Raw genomic sequence first — 21,841 nt, 5'->3', positions numbered from 1 at the left:
TCAACTGAGGTCCCCGCTGCCCTCAATGATGGTTTTGTGGCCTCTTGTGTAACGTGAGCAGGACACTGGGAACTAGCTGAGAAACACCAGCTCAGCTCTCACGTTGAGCGCTCAGGGGTGCAGGCTCGTCGGAGAATGCCGGAGGGGAACGGACACCGGGGGGGGGGGGGGAGCTGCGTCTGAAGGGAGCTCCGCCCAAGGAAAGGAGCGAGGCCTTTTCCAGGGGGTGGCGAGAGGCCCTGCCTGCTGCTGTTGCTGGTGGTCTCCTGCAGAGAAGCAGGAGGTGCTGCTCTCCCAGGCTGGCAACCCAGTTTCTCCCCACCCAGCACTGAAGCCACCTCCCTTAAAGGAGGGTGCGATGCATCTGTACGCGCCAGCAGAGGGAACCTAGGAGGTGCGATTTGAAATCCACAGGCCGGCGTGCAGACAGAGTGGTATGTCGGACGCCCTTCGGCCAGAGGTGGCGAATGAGGGAGTTCTTTTGTGTATCAATATCAACGGCAGCTCTCTTGCCTGTGTGCTATGATCCTACCTGAGCGCCGAGGCTGCTGGGGGGCGGGGGAGACTAACAGGAAATGAAACAAGGGCAAAGGTACGGTCTCCCCAGAGTCCTGGAGGATATAGCAGGGAAACTAGTAAATGGGGGAATACCCCTGGCTTTGCTCCTGGTAGCCTGCTGAGGTGTATTTTCCCCAGGCCAAAACGTAGGATCAAAGGGTACACCGAAATCTTAAGATGCCAGCCTAGGCTGACGGGCAGAGCGAGAGACAGATGCTGCAGGAGGGAAGGCTACTGCCCCCAGCCCAGCAATGGAGGTGAGGGGCGCTCTCAAAAACTTGCAAGGAAAGCCAGTGTAGGTAAGACCCCATGTGTACAGGCCCTTTGCTCTGCACGCTGTGTACCTCGGGGGGAATAAAGGCTCCCAGAGGAAAAGACTCCCAGGTACCAGACCCAGCTGGGCCTGTAGGGAAACAGGGTTGGAGCGGGAGGTGCGAGAGCCATTCCAGAAGTCACAGGACCTCACTGTGGGTGGTGCAGGAGGTCCAGCCTGGCCCCTGAGGGGTGCACTTGAGAAGGGCTGAAAGGGGCATGTCTGGTAACCATGACCCCAAGTTATTCCTCTGCCAATCTCAGGCACACGCCCTGCCCCACAGCAGCCACGGCGCTTGCGGGGGCGGCGCCCAAGCTCCTCAGAGGTATTTAGGCTCCTAACTCCCATGGATTTTGGTGAAGCATTGGAATGGGTTCCCTAGGGAGGTGGTGGAATCTCCATTCTTAGAGGTTTTTAAGGCCCAGCTGGACAAAGCCCTGGCTGGGATGGTTTAGTTGGGGATTGGTCCTGCTTTGAGCAGGGGGTGGGACTAGATGACCTCCTGAGGTCCCTTCCAATCCTGATATTCTATGATTTCAATGGAAGTTAGGAGCCTGAATCCCTTTGAGGATCTGGGCCCTAATGGCTGCAGGGCCAGCAGGATAGCTTCACGGCAGGTACAGAGCCTGGGCAGCTCCGTCCAGTTCTCCTCCACCTTTTCCTTCTGGTTGGCCCCGGCTGTGGAGAGGGGAAATGGGGGAACATCCAGCAGGGGCAGTGGGTCAGGAAGGGACAAAGTAGAGTGGGAAGGTGTAGCTAGCAAGGGCATGGGGAAAGGGAAGGTGGAGAGGGTGGCCACGCTGCCTTGTGGGGAGAAGGACGGCTGCTATCAAAGGTAGGAGGCAGGGTTATGTGGAAACTTTGGGGGAGTGTAGGCAAAGTGTGTGCTTGGAGGTGGGGGGGGCAGTAGCCGTGGGAGCCACTTTGCGGGCCCGGTCAAACATCATGGCATTATGTTTACTTGCAGTATGTTATTTAGCCACCAGATGCTGCTGTGAGCTGAAGCATTCCAGGCAGGGTGATGTCCCTGGTAAACAATGTGAGACCATGCTGGAAGTCAAGCCGCACAAGCGACTGTTTGTTTCTGTCTGGAGTTGTAGCCGTTTTCTTTAAAAGATGTCGCCCGTTTAAGAGGGACAATGGATCATGAATCATTACATCCCCATACACCCGCCCTCAATCGTCAAGCCCATGGCACCACGTTTCCACCTAGGAAGGGGAGAAGCAACTGAGGCAGGAGCAAACACAGTCACCATATAGATTTCCCTGTGCAAAAAGAACAGAGCATTTATTCCCGCACGCCCTTAAATTTTGAGATACAAGTCCAGCGATCCAGACACTGAGCTGGCATTCCAAGCAACAGTATATTACATATAATTGATTCTTTTATCGCTTATAAAGCCATACAATGAACTGCAAAGAATCAGCCCTCTGTACAAAGGAGAGGAACAAAGGCGAGGGGAGGGGTGTAGTGCACATTCACACATGGACAATGAGTAACATAGGTCGCCTTTATACAAGTGACAAAGTTATGGGCACAAAGATGAAAAACATAAAGTATATTTCCATCGCTATAAATACACCAAAATGGGAAATTCTCCTTTTCCTCCTTTGTGTTTCTTACGTTTTTTTTAAAAACCTGACACGATGCAAACTGAAGGCAAGTTATTTGAAACTGTTCGTTAACACTGATTAGCAAATACATGTGTAACATTCCCAAATCGACAATGGTAGCAACACAACAGCAAATGAAATATTGGAAAAAAGAGTGATTTTTTAAAAACGAACGAAAAAAACAACCATCGAGTTTGGAAAACAAAAAATACCAGCCCACTTTGCTGCACGATTTTCCTGTCGGTTTGATTAGCAGGTTTTTGATTATTGATGAGACGGAGGGTTTGTTTAAATAATACTTTACACACCTGCAGCGCCTTTTAAAGGCGGCACGCCGCGTGCTTTACAAACATTAACCTCAAGGATTTAGGATCTGCACCAGTGTGATCAGGATCAGCCCCAAATCCCGGTATGGGGGAAGGTGTTATGTCCATATTGTAGACGGGAAAACAAAGGCATACCGATTCAGGTGACTCAGGATTCAAATGGACTGCTCTGACCTCTAGTTTGGGGCAGCTCATTTGTACGGGGGGAGGGGAGGAGTCAGTGTCAAATGTAGCCCCATTATGTGGATGAATGGCGGGAGGGCGGGAGGCTTGTGTTATGTTGACTTGTCTTGTTGTATGTGTGTAGTTCCTGTTTGCATTACCAGAGTTGGGTGCGGGGAAGGAACAGAGTGGAAAGACATTAACCAGTGCAGGGCAAATCTCTAAACTGGTTTGGTTCCGATAAGCTCCCAACAGTTCAATTTCTTCACCCAAGCCTCGTTACGCTGAAAAACTGGACTTGGAAACCTCACAAGAACGTGCTGGGTTCTGCAGTGAGAAGAGCTTTTCTGCCAGCAGCTCCAATCCCAGCACAGCTAGGAAAGAGGGCCGCATGGAAACGGGAGAAGAGGGCATGGATGCAGTGGGGAAGGTTCTGCGTTTATTGAAACTCAGAACCGGTTCAGTTCCAGGAATGGACGCGGTCTTAAACCGATTCTGTTTTTATATCAAACTTCACAAGAGCTCCAGGAGAGACCCCAAAGCCTAGAGCCAGTGTTTTGATTCTGGGTTATTCAATGCCAGTGTACTGATCAATGCGATGATGGCCAATGACACACCTTGGATGTAGAGCCAAAATTGTCTGAAGTTTGGGGCGTTGCTGGTTAGCCAGTTGGTAAATAGGGAGCTAGGCACAATTTGGATCCGATCCCATGAAAGGACATTCGGACTGAAGGATGACAATGCGCTTAGTGGATGTTTGTAGATTTCAGATTCTGAGTCAAAGCTCATAAGTCAATGGGAAGACACCCGTTGGATCAGAAGCCCAAAGACATTCCAATATCCCTTTCTGGGGGAGGTGGGGAGGGAGTTTCTTGAGCAGTAAGATATGGAGGAGACATAAATAGCAGTTTGTTTGAAATGCCACCAGACACAAGCAACTACAGCATGTTGCTTGGTCTCCGGGGTTCTTTTACGAAGGGGTTTGAGAAGGGAAGGCCAGGAGAGGGGTGACGAGAATTGACTGACCTGTTGCTGTCATCACTCAGTCTGCGGCTAAAGAAATCAGGATATCTTGTGTCAACTATTTTAAGAATCTCCGACTCTATTGGAATATAGAGTTACATAAAATTAACATCAGCCGGGCGCTCCGGGAATCAGAGTTTACTAATACACACAACAAAATCGACAGCAAAGGGGTTCTTGGCAGGGAGGGGGAAAGAGCACATACAATCAATTTACAAAACAAAATAAAACCGGCTGGGGAAAGTGCATTTTAAAGGATATCTTTGGCAAGAATATATGCAGTTCCTTGTGCATGGAGAAGGTGTGAGTGTCTGCGTGTGTGGGGGAGATATAACATCCGCTGCTGAAAAAAACCGCAGTGTGATTATTAGGATACATCCGCTGGGCTAAATTGCATCAGCATCAAGCTCAAATACTGTGACTGCATTTTTAAAACACAAAGAATCGTCTCGGACCCTTTAGGAAAGAAAAATATAAACCTTGGCCGGTGAAGCCAGGTTTTTGCCTGGCTTAGTAGCTTCACAGAGATCAGTGGATTTTCACAAGCTGATGGTCTGGCTTGGGAAATCAGGGATGACAGAAAGAAGTTACCCATAAAATGCAACTGTTTTTTTTAAAAAAAGGTCTTAAATGGAAGCTGGAAAACACCTGCCTATGTCATTTGCAAGATGATTAGCTTTGAGTTAAACTTATAATCAATGGTGATTTTAGCATTAGAGCATCTGACAAGGTCTAAACCTTCCATCTTTCAGCTCGTGAGTTAGTAGTGAGCCGTTGCCGGCCACAGCTGGAAGCAAGTGTTCTGTCATTATCAGGGATCTGCTGTGATCGTTTTATAGACGAGATTGCTCGATGCCTTAATATGGGTTCATTTTATGGGGGGAAAATACGCCTTTAAGGCTCAGGCCCCAATTCCCGGGGCAGGACAGCAGATTAAAACAAAAATAATAAAATTAGCTTTAGCTGTGAGAAAACTGAAGTCTGAAAAATAGAGACTTTCAAAAAATATACCTTTATATATTTAAATATCTATAAACACAGTGTTCGTCTAATCGGTTAATGGCAGGGTGAGAAGGTTACAAGTGAGGGGTTCCTCTTGCTTGAATTTTGCAGAAGGAGGGCATTTCTTGTCAACAACTTAAAATAAAAATAGCTCGACGTCCTATACAACGGGGTGGGCTGGAACAAAGGGCCCTGACCACTCCCACCCCATCCCAGTACCAGTCTCCCAACACCTCCCTGACGCAAATCTAACCCTCATCCGGTATCCAGAAACGAAAGAGCTCTCCGCATGCTCACGCAGCTGTGGCCCTCACACACACTCACTCACACACATCCGCGCACGCCGCCAACCCTCGTGTCACTTGGCAACGGTTTCAAACTCACACGCTAATTTGCTCCAGGTGCTAGCAAATTTCCATGTTCAACAGGGAAAGGGGGTGGGGGTTAGAGGTGGGGGACCAATCATACGCGTTGCTTCTTGGGGGGGCGGGGTCTAAAGGGGCACTGCGCTCTCTTGCCCATGTCGCTAGTATAACCGAAATAAACCACGTTTGTCTGTTACACTCTACTGTGAGTTATACGTACAAGAGTCTATATGGGGACAGGGTGGGGGCCGTATATAATGGAGGAGATAAGATACACATAAAGCATTATGGCAAAAAATAAATATTTTTGTGTAAATTTAACCCTTTTTAAAAATTTGATTAGCTTACAGTATTTTTCAGTATATTTCATATATATATTATATATATCAGGACACTGCCTCTGTATGAGAGAGCAGAGTGCTCTGGGGGAATCCAGGTGGTTGCAATATTTTAGCTGGTTTCTAGATCTTGGGTGGTTTTTGGTTTTATTAACAGCCTGTATCACACAACCTTGCACTGAAATGTAGCACAAACAGGAAAGGCCCATCTCTCCTGCTTCCCCCAGCCCCTAACACCGCTGACCATATCTGAACAAGTCAGGCTGGTTACTGCATGTTCCAAAAGCCCCAGAAAGATGCTTGGGAGATTGGTTGTCAATGCAAATGTGTAGGGTTCCCCAGAGCTGGGCGCAAGCTCCATGGAGATCTGGGTTTGGAATGCCCCCAGAGCTGGGGAGTGTTTGGGCTTTGGAGGGGGGGAGCGGGGGGGGGGGGGCTGTTCATAGCTTGGGTCTCAGCTCTAGCTTGAACTAAGCATAAAAAAAAGAAAAATACACCCATAAGATTTAGCACACGGGAAGAACGCGTTGGCCCATCCAATCTGCTATCCTGCCTCCTGCATTACCCACAGATACAGGGCTCTTGTCCTCTCACTGACTCCACACTGGGCCCCATGGGGCGATCTGTCGTTAACATCTGATTCCGTGTAGCTCGGGTGAGATAGGAGCCACCAGAGGAAAGTCCAGGCAGTTAAGAGATGTTTTGCCTTCTCCCTGGGGAATGGTTGTGTAGTTGGCCAGCTAAAATGATGCAGGTTTTACACCTTCCTCTGACAGAGCTGATATTGGCAAGGCTAGTCAATAGCTCTTGTGAGTTAGCATTTCAGTGCAAGGTCTAGGGCCTATGGCCTCCTGAAGCCAAAGCAAAGCTTACGCCTACTAGGTGGTTACTAAACTACAACACATTCCGAGCTCCAAGCCTCCACAGGGCACAGCATCGGAGGACCAAATCCAGCCGTGAGATCTCTCGGCTTTTGGATCAGCTGAGAGAATCAGGCAAACCAAAGCCACCCACAGACCACAGGGGCTTTTCTTTTAGTGGCCTCCAAAAATGCCTGAGTTTTCTTTATACTTATTTGCCTTTCGTGCAACCAAATGTCCGTGCAATGAACAAATCGCTTGACCGCCTACAGAAGGAGAAGAGACCAGGCTCGACCAGACTTGTGTCCGCTTCCGGTATGTTCGTCTTTAAGAGAACACGTGACAGTCTGCGGGTGAAAATACAGGGTAAAGGACTGGTACTGCAGGCCCCATTGTATATAGGCCAGAAGATCTTCCTGGTGAAGATGATCTTTGGAAAGCATGGTCCTGAGTGCAGTTAGTGAAGGGCAAACTGCTATGCAACTCTGTGCGTATATAAGAACTGCCTAGTGTGTATGCGTCACCACCGCCCGGTACTGGATGGAATCAGAACTGCGCACCTATGTGTCATAGATCCCATACCGCTAACCAGCGCGTCCCCTTTCGCTCAAGCGGCCACGGTCCTGTGCTTTTTTGGAGCAGGAGGATCTGAATTCTCTCCCTTCTGCTGCCAGGAAATCCTGATGGGCTGGGTGTGCAGCACAGAGACCAAAAGGAGTCGCTAGGGGGCATAGGCTTTATATAAACCCCGCTGCTGTGAATGTACATGTATGACACATCCCACACACACGTCATCTACACAGGAGTTGCAGACCTCAGAGAAGGGAAGGTTAAAAGGGATATTGACCATCCTTTGTTTTCCTGCCTGATCACTCGAGCACAGTGGTTTTCAACCGGTTTTCATTTGCGGACCCCTAAAAAATTTCAAATGGAGGTGCGGACCCCTTTGGAAATCTTAGACATAGTCTGCAGACCCCCACCCACCCCCCGGGGTCTGTGGAGCACTGGTAGAAAACCACTGCTCTAGCACATAGGACATAAGGCCAGAATGGACCACTGAGCTCCAGTCTGACCTGCTGCGTAACACGGGCCAGAGATCTGCCTGAATTCATTCCTCTTCGAACCAGAGCAGATCTCTTAGCAAAACACCTCAGCTTGATTTAAAAATTGCCAGTGATGGAGAAAGCCCACCACTGCCCTTGGTAAGCTGTCCCAATGGGTAAGTCCCTGGGGAGGAGAGTGGGGGGGTCCTGCAGACCTGCCTTTTGTTCGATCGGTTAGCCACGGTTATTTAAAACAAACGACTGACATTTGCAAACAGAGCTGTTGGTTAGCAGGGCCGCGAACGTCCCCACTATGACCCGGGATGAATTCGTCACCTGAACCCCCCCATGGGGACGCTTATCCAAAAGCCAACCCGGTTCCACTCCTCCGATTCCTGGCGGTGGCGCTGGTCGCATTCCCTGCGACGGGAAATGCGCTGACATCGCTTCCTTTAGTTTTGTTTTGTTACATTACGATTGGGTGAGGGTTTTTTTCTTCTGCAATTCAGACCGTTTCCCCCCGATTCACTTCCCTCTCCCACAATGCACTTCCTCGCGCTCCTTCTCGGATCAACTCCAAGTCCTTCTCCAAAATTCAAGGGCAAGAACTACCCGTGTCCAGCGGTTCATCTCTTCTGGCCGGAGCCAAGCATGACCCTTGACACGAAATTGACGATGGCGGCGGCCGGCTGGTCAGGATCCTGCTCGGCGAAGAGGTGACAAATGTTGTCCGTTGTGCTTCCCTGCTTCCTGGCCACAAAGCCGAAGAGCCTGTTGGGTCAGAAAGAGAGAATGCGCATGAGAGAGCTGCCAGGATCGTGAGACAACGGCATACCCAGCAACGGGATCCGGCTCACGGGGGCAAGAGACGGGACGGGGCGGCCCACATTAGAACCTCTGGCCCATCTGGATGACAAGCCGCTAAACCACACCCCCTAACTGGTGAGCCAACGTCGCAGCCTACACGTGGTCGCCCACTGGAGAGAACTGATGGCCGCTGCTCCGGGTACGTGGCCTGGGGTTGTGCGGCCCAGCCTGGACCCAGAGCCGCACTTCCCCCATCCCTGGGTCTGGGGTTTTGCTTCGTGCCCTTCAGCTGTCCCCAAAGGGACCGGAGTGGCCACCGGCCTGCCAGTGCGGCTGTGCGGATCACTGACCATGGCTTCTCCTTTCCTTCTCCGTCCTCCAGCTTTGCCGTCTCCACTCCGCCCCCCTCAGCGCTGCTCACTCTCCTCTCCTCCCCTCCACCAGCCACTCTCTGCCGGGGCCTTGTGAGCATAGGCCAAATCCCCAGAGGTGCTGAGCCACCAGCAACGCCCCTTAAAGCCAAGGGGGGCTGCAGCTGGCTTCTTCCCTCTGAGGAAACCACTCCTATGCGTCGGCGCCCACTGTGCCCATCGTCCCTTTCATGCCCGGGCGTGGCCTGTGCCAACCACCTGTCTGCGGGAGGCTGCGTTTCAAGGGAAAAAGGCGGGTGACATGCCCTGATCCTAGCAGCTAGGCGGTGATGGGCACGCTCTGCTTGGCAAGACCCTTGGGCTTTTTTAAATGTGACTATTCCCTGAAGCAGCCTGCAAAATAATCACGTCCAGGTGCTTCAAAGGACAAGAATATTTATTTCCCAGGGGACAGGCATTGTCCTGGGTGCATGTTGCACATTCAGAACCTCTCCTGGGGGCCAAGGGGGCCGGCCGTGGATTTCTACGTGGTAATTCATCTTCCCAGACATGGAAGGGGAACGGCAGGTTTGTTAGTCTTGGAGGAGACAGGGGGCGGGAGGAGCCGGGGGATTGTCCGGCTCCATTAAAATCTCCCTCCCCTCGTACAAACAAAATATCCTTTTTAATTCGAACGTTAAAAGCCAGGTTATAAATACGGGATTGGAGGGGAACAGAATGTTAGCCAGCTCCCTGCCAGGTCATTTCTAATTAGAGAGCGAAAAATCCCGACAGCTGGGGATACTAATTAAAAGCCCTTCGCTAACACAATGACTAAAATTAGTGGGGCCTGGGCACACTCGAAATGGGCTCAGCTGGCAGCTCCGTCCCCCCGTGGGCGACGTAGGGCAAAGGATCCGCACGGCTGCCCCTTCCCACTGCCCTCGTTCGCTTGGGGACGTGCGACGCTGGCCAGGCCTGGAGGAGGAGAGGAGTCTTCGTACTCCTGACCTTGGGGCTACCTGCAGAGCTGCCATTAACGCTGATGGGAGCGGTCAGGGACTGTCTAGCCACGGGGGACACATGCCAACAGGACCCCACACCTCGGGGCATGTCCCGCTGGCCCCGCCACAGGGAAATGGTCTCTTCCTGCGGCCTTTGGTTTTGTTGTGAGTTATTACAGTCGCAGGCTGCAGAGGGAAACGTTTCCCAGCCACGACGGGCAGCTGTGAGAGCCAGATTTGGGCGCACCTGCCTGCTGGGGGACGATGACACTGCCTGCAGTCCCGACCTGCTCCAGAGGGGGCACTGCCGAGTCAGCAGGTGCCCTGCCCCACCGGAGCACCATAGAGAACAAATTGAGCCTGGGAGTCAAAAACGTCCTGCCACCATAGGCGCCAACTTTCTCCGGCGCCGGTTGGTGCTCGTGCCCCCACACCGCCCCTGGCCCCGCCCCGACTCCACCCTTTCCCTGCTCCTGGCCCCGCCCCCCCATTCCAACCCCTTCCGCAAAGTTCACACCCCAACTCTGCCCCCTCCCTACTCCTATTGGATCCCTTCCCCAAATCCCCACCCCAGCGTCCTTCTTCCCCCCCAGCGCGCCATGTTCCCCCTCCTCTCCCCTCCCTCCCTGCCCCACGAAACAGCTGTTTTGCGGCGCAAGCGCTGGGAGGGAGTGGGGAGAAGCAGGACCCAGCGGCACGCTCGTGGAGGAGGCAGAGGCGGAGGTGAGCTGGAGCAGGGGGGCGGGGTCCCTCCAGTCCTGGAGCACCCACGGAGTCGTTGCCTATGCCTGGCACGTCTTCCAGCAGCTGCTTCTTCCCTGCTCACCAAGGCCAGAGACAGGAGCCGCTAGCATGCACCGGACATGTGACTTGAAGGACAGAGCAAACTGTGATGTGTGCCCATTGACACACCCCGTCGGGATGGCTGGGTTTTTTTGACGGAAGAGGCTGGAGAAGCATCCACGCTTGGCAGGGTTGCTCTGGTCCGGTTTGCCTGTCAGGAGCATTCACTCAGCGGGTGGCTCGCAGGGCCAGCTCAAAACGCAAACGCAACCCAACGGTCAGAATGTGAACGGCAGCAAAGAATTCAATAAGTGGCACTTACTTTGCGGGACCTCCGCCGTCTGATTTAGTCCATCTGCCGGGAGAAAAAGAGCCCCAGGGAATTACTGCTCTTCTCACCAAGCACAATGGTACCACACTCATGTGCTAGCGTCACCGTCTCAGGCCAAGCACTGGCTGCAAAGTCCTGCCCGGGCCTGACTTTCAGAAGCTCTAAATGAGGCCATGGGGGGCTGGGGAAACCTCTGAAAACAAGGCGGTGCGGCCCAGATCCTCAGAAGTATTTAGGCTCCTAACTCCCCTGAACATAAAGTCACTCTAGTCCATTGACGTCTTGGAACTAGATACGAGCCTGTTTCTAAGACCTGCTTCTATGGACTGAACCCCCTACAAGCGCTCCCATGCCCACGGGCAAACGCCCGCACCTAAATGATCTCCTTTGCAGCATTGTTTTTATCAGAACCTGACCCTTTTAAGCAGAGACACCAAACAGGCTCCATCTGACGCCCCAGTTCCCCACTGAAAACGGATCCCTTGCCCAGGAGCGAAGGCCAGCTGCTACAAAGAGCATGCTCTGCAGATAACGTGCTGCCTGAGGCAGGCGCATCGTATTGCCTGGCTGCAGTATCTGGCCGTGACCGTATCCTGCAGGGCCCTCAACAGCCTCCTAGGCTGGAAACGGGATTGGATACTTAACTCTAGCGTTTCCCGCTCGCCAGCACCAATTGACGGTTGGGAAGTTCATAGGTTTTAAAGCCGGAAGAGCCCATTACTTTCATCGGGCCTGGCTTCCGGCATAGCAAGACCAGAAAACCTCCCACAGGGATCCTGCATCCAGCCCAGAACTGGGCTAGAGCAAGAGAGACATCCAGTCTTGACTTAACAACTCCAAGTGATGGAGAATCCACCGTGTCTCTAGGGATTTCCCCCCGGGCGATATCGCCAGAGACCCGAGAGCAGGGGGATGTCGCCGTTCTCGACAGCACGGAGCAGGAACGACACGTTATAGTCAGCTGGCACTGACGGATTGCCCCGCCGCTGCTCATTTTCCCGGGGGTTGGTGGCCCCTCCCTGGCAGACTGCCGGCTGCCTTTGGATTTCAACGGGATCAAGCCTTTTTCCTCCCCAGAAGCAAGCTGGCTGTGGTTAGCGAAGACGTTGCCCCGCCCACAGACCCAAGGGAGGGGGATTCCTTCTCCAACCCCATTCCCACGCAGGGACCTCCGGCGACGGCACTTACTTTCGTTCCTGGGGGTCCAGGTCGCAGTAGGTGACGGTGCTGAGGGGATAATGTCGTCTGAAGAACAATCTGAAACACAAGCAGAGGCCACGGTGAGCGCGTCAGATCAGCCGCTAGGCTCTGCATCCCGCACGGAGCCCCGCCCCGCCGGCCCTTCTCCCGCCACGTTTGCAGGAGGCGGCGTTAATGAGAGGTCGCGTCCTCACACAGCCGGGCAATCCCCGCGGGAGCGGAGGCCATGGTGCCGGGTGAACGCGTGACGCGATGACTTTGCCTTGCCACACCTGAAATAGGGACGGGGGCAGGGAGCCTTTCGTTGTCCTGTTAGCTGCCAGTGAGAGGTGGATCAGACCTGAGTAAAGTGGGCCCGTCCTGGGAGCATCCAGGTACGTGATGATCCTTTCACGAGCCTGTTCCCCAGGCAGCATTCTCTGCATGCCAAGCACTCTCTGCCCCGGTGCATGCCCCCTTCCCAAAGCATGGGGGAGAGCAGCCAGGACTGGGAATCAAACCCTCCATTTCCCACAGCAATACCCCACCTGCCACAGTGACAGGGCCAGTACAGCCCGGACCTTTTAAAAGACGCATAGCTCCAAACTCCCTCTTCAATATACCATCCAAAAACCCAAACCAAAGCCCAGCGACTCTCTGGGGTGGGAACTGAAATCAAGTCTGGATCGGACCCCGTTTCTCATGGAACGGAGTCTCCAGTCAGATCTGTCTCTGTCTTACCTCCGTTTGTTCAGACACAGAAACCCCGTCTGCCTCCACAAGGCTCCTGAGAGTTGTGGTTAAATAGCCACAGCCACTGTATCCCAACTCCAGTCCAGCCGACCCCCCACTGCAGGACCCTATGACCCCCTGCTACCATGATCTCCAGTGCATTTATCCTCCTACACCCGGGGGAGGCAGGACAGTGCCCCCACCCCCCATTGTACCTGAGACGCTGAGAGGAACTGACTTGCCCAAGATCACAGACAGAGCTGGGGATTGAGCCTCAGTTTCCCAGCTCCCTGACTCGCACCCTAGCCATTAGGCAATGCTTCCCCCCCACTCCTCAGCTCCTTCCAAGATCCCGGCTATTCTTCACAGGCCTCCGGTCCGGCCCTCTCCTGACAGCCTGTTCCAGCGTGACGCCAACGTCACCGCGGATTTACGTCCGCAGAACTTGCCAGGTTCGGAGGGCAAATTCCTGCGGGGGTGGCCAGCTGCGGCCCTACCTGTTCACCCAGTTCCACCGCAGCTCGTTCCGCGGTGACCTGTGTGTGCTCAATGCCGGGGTGTCCCGGCACGACACGGTCCCCACAGGAGCTGGGCCCAGGGAGGGATAGCTCAGTGGTTCAAGAATTGGCCGTCTAAACCCAGGGTTGTGAGTTCAATCCTTGAGGGGGCCACTTAGGGATCTGGGGCAAAATCCGTACTTAGTCCTGCTAGTGAAGGCAGGGGGCTGGACTCAATGACCTTTCAAGGTTCCTTCCAGTTCTAGGAGATAGGTATATCTCCATTTATTATTTAAAAGAGAACTGGATAAATTCATGGTGGTGAAGTCCATTAATGGCTATTAGCCAGGACAGGTAAGGAATGGTGTCCCTAGCCTCTGTTTGTCAGAGGATGGAGATGGATGGCAGGAGAGAGATCACTTGATCATTATCTGTTAGGTTCACTCCCTCTGGGGCACCTGGCATTGGCCACTGGTGGTAGACAGGATACTGGGCTAGATGGACCTTTGGTCTGACCCGGTATGGCCGTTCTTATGTTCAGCTGGGGCTCTTACTTTCTCTGGTTGTCCGTCAAGGTGATTCCCTGCGCCGAGACTTTGAAGTGCACGATGGTGGCGGTGGGCGTGGGCGCCAGGGCCAGCGTCTCGCTGATGGCTTTGGCGATGGCCTGTGGGCCCGTCAGCGACTCCATCTCCACCGAGTTGATGAAGAGCACGTTACAGGCTGGAAGGGAAACACGGCGGGCGTGAGGGGACGGGGTGCAAATGGCACCAGGTCCCCTGCCCCAATGGGCCAGGCACCCATGCGGGAGCCAGCCCACACTTGGCTATTGTCCTCCATCTCGGGAACTAAGCTCCAGCGGGGGGGGCTGGAGAGGGGGCAGAGTATCATCTCCCTTGTCTCAAGACCCTCCTCTTCCAATCCCCGGCTCAGATCATGAGGGAATGTGAGGTTTGTGGCTTGCTGCCTGGTTGAGCATGTCCCAAACCCTAAAACACTGGCTCTCGGCAGCGCCCGGGGTGGACAAGAAAGCATGGGGCTGTGGGTCAAGACGGAGGGGCATCGGCAGAGCTCTCTGCGTGGGGAATCTGCGGCTAGGGTAGCAGCGGGCTGTGGGTCAAAGCGAGGGGCGTGGCAGAGCTGGGGGTGGTGGTGGTGGGGAGCCCAGGATGGGCTGAGGGTCAGGACTGAGGCAGAGCTATGGGGGGGGGGGACCCAGGACTGGAACAGCAGGGAGGGCTGCGAGCTGGGATCAAGGGGCCCCAGTAGAGCTGAGTGTGTGTCGGCGGGGAGCCCAGAACAGGAATAGCAGGGGTGGCTGCCGGTCAGGCTTGAGGGTCAGCAACGGGATCCTTTATACAAACCCCAGGCCCAAGCAGCCCCAGACTTTGCGGGAGATTCGAAATCAAGCTCTGGATCCCGGTGCCGGGGCGTGGGCTTGTCTCTAACGATGAGGAGCAGCTTTTTGGAACCGCCCCTCACAGTCATTCATGGAGCCTCACAGCCCCACCTGGAAGGGAAACAGCCTTATCCCCCAGGCGCTGAGGCACACAGAGGGGAAGCTACCCAGCCAGGCAGTGGCACAACTGGGTGCAGAACCCAGGAGTCCGGGCTCCCCGTGCCCTGCTTTAACTATTAGACCACGTTCCTTCACTGAGCCAGGAAAGGAACCCAGGAGTCCTGGCTCCCCGTGCCCTGCTCTAACTATTAGACCATGTTCCTTCCCTGAGCCAGGAGGAGAACCCAGGAGTCCTAGCTCCCAGGCTGCACTCCGATCACCAGACCACCCTCCCACCCAGTATATTTGAACATCGCCTACGTTCAGCGTAACGTTGAGGAAGCCAAACCCCGGCTATGCAATTCCAGCCTGGCGCCCGCTGCCCTTCCAATGGGGGAGGAGGCTGAGGTTTCCAAGCCCTCCCTATCTCTGAATCTTTCGTAACCTAAAATAACGCCTGTGAGCTGCCTCATGGGTGCAGCCGCAGGGGCCAGCGTGGGCTGGTGGCTGTCTGATTGGAACCCAGGGCTCCCCCGGGGGCTCTAAGCGCCCCCGCTCTGCTTTTGAAGCATCCGCGCTGGGCCTGCATCCCTGAGCGCGAGCAAAGTGCGTCAGGGTCACACAGTGGGTAAAAGGAAGGCGGCAGGCGATGCAGACGGAGCTCCCTCCCGCGTGCACGCCACGCCTGCAACCCTCCCCGGCACATCGTGGCCACTCACCAGCTCCTTGCTTGAGCAGGTCTGTCGCTGAGTTGGCAGCTGAGGCCGCCTCTTTCGTTTTGTCCGTGGGATCTAAAAAACAGGGAAACAGAAGGACCGTGACTCCTCCGCGACTGCGATCTGGGAATATGCGCCGCAGGGGACACGCTGGGGCCCCAGCGACTCACTCCTACGATGGGGACCTGCAGAAGCGACGGTGTGATGGGGGAACACTGTCGCCGAGGAGCCGTACGCACTGAGCGTGTCTCCGTGGGAATCTCGATCGGCTGCCCTCTCAGTCGAAGTCATGACGTCGTGTTTAGGGTGCGGATCAGAACTTTCCCGGGGCTGGGGGAGTTTGGATCCGGGGGGGCTGAGGGACCTAATCCCAAAGAGGAGTTGTAAGCGCTTTCTTTTCTGGGTTTGTACAGCTCCAAGAACAATGGGGTCTGGTCACAGACTCATAGAGGGGGTTAGGAAGGGCCACAAGGGTCATCTGGCCTAACCCCTGCCAAGATGGAGGATTTGTTCTGTTTTACCCATCCATCCATTACCCTAGGGCCTGGGAGATGCAGTCCTGGTCCAGACTCCTCCTAGGCCCCATGGTAACACAAATAATACTAATGAGATGGACGGGTCCTGAACATATTACTTGACACACATTGCTTCTGCCAGGGGACACCGACTGCTGAGCTTGGGTCCTGGCAGAGAAGTAAAGAAGGAACCGAATCCGCAACATCTCCAGGGTAAGACACACTGGGATCTTGTGGGGACACAAGGTGGGATCTTATAAAGCTTTCCAGTCCCGCCCTTCGGTGCTGAGCGGGGTCAAAAATCCATCCAGCCCCAGCCCCGGTGCATCCCCCGTGCCTCCTACCTCGGTCGGGAATGACCAGCTTGCAGGGCAAGGCCAGTGGGATGATGGAGTGCTGGTACACCAGAGCAGACAGGCATCCTGGGGAGAGAGCCCGACAGGGAACGCGGTCAGTGCGAGCGCTGAGGCTGGCGCATTGGCACAGCCTGCAATAGACCAGGGACGTTCCTTCCCCATCAGCTAACAAGCCATCCACTAGCTTCTCCACCTGCTCGCTTTGGCCCAGGATCCCTTAGTCCTGAGTAGCCCCGGTGACTTCACTGGCACTGCGTGAGTAAGGGGGATACTCAGGGGAGCAGACCGGCTCTGTCCTTTCCAGTGTCTCCCACCTCCCCGTGTCCTGGAGTTCACTGGTGTTCCTTGTTCTCCTGCCTTCCGGTAGGAGCCCCGCCCAGGGCGAGGCCAGGGGAGGTAAACCCAGCCCCGTCTCCCTCGTCTCCTCGAACCCAGCTGTGACGTTTCCATGGGCGATTTTAACACCCGGCGTGAGTTAATTCCAGACGACCGGCTGCGTGTGGAGCTCCCGTTGCTGCTTGCCCAGCCGACCCTCCAGTCAGCAGGGATGAGGGACATGGGCTTTCCGGGTTAGGGTCATTGAACCCTGAACGTCAGGCGCTGGTTTACAGAGGGATCAGTCTCTCTCCGGCCCTGTCCTGAGTCCAAGCGGCAGCTGGAGGCTATCAGTGCTGTGGCTCTCCTCGGCTCCGGAGAGGGGTCATACAAACACCCGCACTGGCCGCGCACATCAATCCCATCTCCAGAGCCCATGGAGCCAGCCACCTTTCCCTAACCGTCAGCAACCGTCCCTATCCTCTCTTCTGAGCAAAGGGGACCAGGGAAACCAGCCGAGCGAGGCCAATACACGGGCCTTGTAAACAGCCAGGAGATGTTGGCATTCAAACCCAGCTCTGAGCAGGGGGCGGAGTTCCATGGAGTGGGGGAGGCGGGGTGGCCTTTCCCTGCCCTCTTTCCACCCCAGCGAGATGGAGAATTTCCTGTGTTCCCCAGAGCACAGGGATTGTGACTGTCTCTAGCTTTGCACAGGCTCCAGGTTCTCTCCCCTCACACACTGGAGCTAGCATGTCTCACATTCCCAGCCCGGAGTGGCTAATGCATCCTCCCTACACAGCTGTGAGGTGAGGCCTTGTTATCAGCCCTTCTTGCAGATGGGGAAATATTAAGTGACGCGGCCAGGGTGAAACAAGCAGTCAGTGGCGGAGCTGAAGTCGCTGGCGCTCTGCCAGCTCACACCAGTTGAAGATCTGCCCCATTAACACAACAACCTGGAGCTAGGGAACCAGACCCCCCTAGTGAAACTGATCATAAGCAGAAAGTGACACTGACTAGACTACTTTTGGTGCCTGAACTGAGTGGAAAAAATGTAAAGAGCATCCGAGCTGACAGAGGAGCTAGATTTATGACCGTGCGTTCAGATTTAATGATCAGCAGCGTTTGTATCGCGACACGGAAGGGAACCGTTATTAAGACAGTGGAACCTCAGAGTTACAGACACCTCGGGGACGGAGATTGTAACGCTGAAATGTTCGTAACTGTGCAAAGCGTTCTGGTGGTTCTTTCAAACGTTTACAACTGAACATTGACTTCAGACAGCTTTGAACCTTTACTGGGCAGAAGAAAAATGCTGCTTTCCCTTTATTTTTTTAGTGGTTTACATTTAACACAGCACTGTCCTGTATTTGCTTCTTTTTTTTCCCCCCCTCTCTGCTGCTCCCTGATTGCGTATTTCCTGTTCCAAATGAGGTGTGTGGTTGGGTTTGCTCTGCTGTTCATAACTCTGAGGTTCTACTGTCTATTGGATTTTCCTCCAGCTCCTTTTGATCTAAACGGGAATGATGTTTGCACACCCCAAGCACAGAGGGCTGCCAACCCTCCAGGATTTAAAGCTTAACCTTGAATTAAAGATTACGTCATGGGATGAAACCTCCAGAGATTTGTCCAACCAAAACTGGCCACCCTAAGAGAGGACCCAGCTTTACTGTCGTTCCTGGATGTCTGGTTGCCAAACTCCTGGTTAGTTTGTGTCTGGGTTTGGAGGGGGTGTGTGTGTGAGTGCACATGTGTGGCAATGTCTGGGAGATGCTTTTTGGCCTCTGTTCCAAATGCCCACAGGAGACCCCAAATCCAGTCATGCCTGTGACGATTCCTATCAATACTGCTTACTCCCCACAAGGGGGCGTCGCTGCCACAGGGCACCGAACGGTCCTAGGGCTGAACAGGGGAGGAGAGGTTCGTTGCCACTTACCGAAGTTGGGCTCGTTGGGGCATCCTTTTAGCTTCACCCCCCGCGGGCTGGTCTCGATCAGGAAGTGCCTCACCAGCTCATTGGTTATATCTCCTGGGGGGAGGGAGGACGACGTCACTCCAGGCCCCTCCTGAAGCCAACCCCCTTGTGCCCCCCAGGACAGCAGGCCCTGGACCAGCCTGGCCCCTTCGGGTGAACATCCCACCAGTGCCCGCGGGGTGATCCGGGCCCCAGGCTCTGGGGAGCGAGAGCCCCGGGGGGTGCTGTGGTTTGCTGTCCCCGGGCGTGAGCAGGCTGGTTCCAGAGGGAGCAGAGCAGTGAAGGACTCCCAGCTGGTGCAGCTCGGGGAGAGTGAGTCAGCAGCCAGCCGGGGGCCTCCTTTCAAATCCCCCCCACAGGCTGCATGAAAGAGGCAGGTTCTGCGCTCCAGGCCCCAGTGGCGTACGTCTGGGCTAACTCCACTGACTTCCCTGGGGTCACTCCAGTTGGCACTGGGGTAGGTGGGAGGGGAGGCCGGTCCATAGAATACTATTCTAGGCTGCAGCCCAGGGGCGCTTGGGACCGGACACTTAATCCCCAGTGTAGGGTGTCCCCATTTTATAGGGACAGTCTTGATATTCGGGGCTTTTTCTTATGTAGATGCCTATTACCGCCCACCCCCTGTCCCGATTTTTCGTGTTTTCTATCTAGTCACCCTACCCCAGGTCAGAGAGGGCCGCAGCCCAGAGAAAGGGGACCACGCCCGTGGGCTCTTTGCCAACGAGGGCACAGAGACACACTCTGCTGGCAACCCTCGGCCTGGATCTAGGCTCCCACGGGCTTCGGCTCAGGCCGGCCGAGAGTTAAACGCCCTGCAAACCAGGCGGGTTCCTGCTGCCTCAGCACATACCCAGCTGCGCTCCGCTGCCCCGAGCTGCCCCGTGCTCAGGCAGCGGCACAATGGAGGGGAAGTGCCGTGTGCTCCCTGGGGCTGGCGCGCGGGGGCGGGCGACAATACCTTTCTTGTTCTGCTGCAGGATGGTGGGAGGCGGAGAGGCTACTTTCATGGCCAGCCCGTAGGCTCCCCGGAAGGAGTGGCTGTCTCGGATGATGAAGGCTCCGGGCTCCCTGTCCTTCAGTAGTGTGATGGCTGGGAAGGGAGAGGAGCGCAGGAGTCAGGACGTGCAGTGAGACAGCTATGGTGCCTCCGAGCACGGAGCAGCGGCCCGGGAAAGGCAGAATGCTACACTGGGTGAGTTACGCAGTGTCGCTGGAGCCGGGCTGATCTCAGGACATGAGAGAGACAAGATGGGGAGGTCATATCTTTTAGTGGACCAACCACAACCCAGACTCAAGGGGGACCCCATCCTGAAAGAAATCTTTCCTGAACCCCCACTTCTGAGCTTCCAACAACCCTCCAACCTCTCCACGCTCATTGTCAGAACCAAGCTCCCCACAGACCAGGACACACCAACTCCAACGGCACCAGACCCCGCCAGAACAGCAGATACAAAACCCGCAGCCATAAAACTGATCGACGCCTTCCAAGATCCATGGGTCCTACACGTGCCTAGCACATGTGCTGCACCCCATCCAATAACAATGATGTGGGAGGAACCAGACAATGACTGCGCTCTCGAATGAACTCGCACAGGAAAATGCCCGCAGGTGATAGGGTGTGTTGGTCTTTGATCAAACACTTTCCACAAAGCGATCGCTCTAGGTCTGACCTCTCCGTCCTCGAAGGAAACCAGCACAATGCTTTTAAAAGACAAGCCTGCGCTCTTCAATTCATAACTCTGCTAGCCACTAAAAACCATAGACTGAACAGAGATGCTGGATTTGGGGTTTATTACAACCATCCGAAGTCCACTATCCCCCCCCCCTTTATGTCCTATGACTGCAGGGGTGTTAACGGGCCACTCTACCTTGAACGGTTCCTTACAATATGTGCTGACTACTTATGCTAAACTATCTGTCCCACCTTGCCTTTAGCTGGGACACTCAGAGTACCTTTCCCTGCCCGGCTTGAAAGCTTGTCTGTCTCTCCAACAGAAGTCAACCCAATAAAAGAGATCACCTCCCCCGCCTTGTCTCTACAATGGGCGAGGCACCGACTTGGGAGCCAGGCGCTGCTGGGCTCAAATCCGTCCTCTCCTTTGGACACGTCACTTGATTTCTCAGACACGGCTGCCAAACATTAAGCATCCCCCTCCCCTCATCCCTCTCTGTAGTAAGTGGCGACCATCATCGTAGTATCTTGGCACCTGCAGAGGTGTTATTCTTATGTATTATTGATATTTACTGTAGCATCTAGGTGCCTGCGTCCTGGCCAGGACCCCAGTGCGCTTGGTGCAGTACAAACAGAACAAAAATTTGGCTCCTGCTTCCAAGCCAAGAATAAGACAAGAGACAACAGCTGGATCCAAGCAATGGGTGAGGGGGACAAGGCCACAGGCAGGATGGGCAGCGGTAGCAGCACTCCAGCATTCTTGCCAGCTCTCAGTGCATGCAGGCAGTCTGAATGTCGGCCCTGCACATGCCTGTTACAGAGATGGGCTCCTAGCGTTACCATCCCCCAAGATCTGATAATGTGGCCTCAGTTTCGCCTTGTGCCTCAGTTTCTCCTTGTAACAAGGAGATCACAAGAATCACCTACCGACCTCCTGGGGCCAATGAGCTGTGAGATCTGGTACCGTTTGAGCGCGTTAAGTACTGCCACCAGCCGAGGCTCTGCGAGTGCTTTACAAATGTTAATTAGCTGCTAGTTAATTTCACCTCCCAGTGAGGTTAGTAGTAGTATCATTTTCCAGTCTGCAGAGAAGGGGAACTGGGAAACAACGTCACCAGTCCGGGGTGACACGTAGCGAGTCAGGGATAGAACCCAGGTGCCCTGACTCCCAGCCCCCTCTCCGAGATCACCTCCTGTTTTTCTCAATGGGGATATTGTCCTTTGCCTCATCAGCCAAGGGGGGCGAGGAAGGAACAACAGACAGAATGAGGCAATAAAGGTGGTTCTGGGCCAGGTTGTGGGGCTGAGGTGTTTGGGCTCCCACATGTCAATGGAACCGGCATTAGGGAAAATGAACGTGTCGGTGGCCAGGTAGCTGGTGTGTTGTGGCTGCAGACGAGAGGATCCCAATGGCCTGCTTTGGCCTTAAAATGCACCAATCTGCGCCTTGTGCCACCCCAGTCCCTGGGCTGTATGTCCCCGGCCTCTCGTCACATACTCAGATTGTCTT

General features: G+C 54.5%; 1 protein-coding gene across 9 annotated transcripts in view; it reads right to left on the bottom strand.

Annotated features, from left to right (window-relative positions):
- Positions 1–2,128: 2,128 nt before the first annotated feature.
- The window catches only part of TNS1 (tensin 1), a 250,960-nt gene continuing 231,247 nt past the window's right edge, over positions 2,129–21,841 (bottom strand). For all 9 annotated transcript variants that reach the window (XM_034785186.1, XM_034785187.1, XM_034785188.1 and 6 more), the window contains 8 exons: positions 19,618–19,749; positions 18,621–18,713; positions 16,361–16,438; positions 15,505–15,576; positions 13,842–14,010; positions 12,068–12,136; positions 10,871–10,903; positions 2,129–8,375 (listed from right to left, as the gene is read on the bottom strand). In XM_034785186.1, the coding sequence (XP_034641077.1) occupies positions 8,231–8,375; positions 10,871–10,903; positions 12,068–12,136; positions 13,842–14,010; positions 15,505–15,576; positions 16,361–16,438; positions 18,621–18,713; positions 19,618–19,749 (791 nt within the window). In that variant the 3' untranslated portion in view covers positions 2,129–8,230. The remainder of the gene's footprint in view (positions 8,376–10,870; positions 10,904–12,067; positions 12,137–13,841; positions 14,011–15,504; positions 15,577–16,360; positions 16,439–18,620; positions 18,714–19,617; positions 19,750–21,841) is intronic.

This window comes from Trachemys scripta, chromosome 11, assembly GCF_013100865.1.
Source record: "Trachemys scripta elegans isolate TJP31775 chromosome 11, CAS_Tse_1.0, whole genome shotgun sequence".
NCBI lineage: Eukaryota > Metazoa > Chordata > Testudines > Emydidae > Trachemys > Trachemys scripta.
This window is presented reverse-complemented; position numbering and strand designations above follow the sequence as displayed.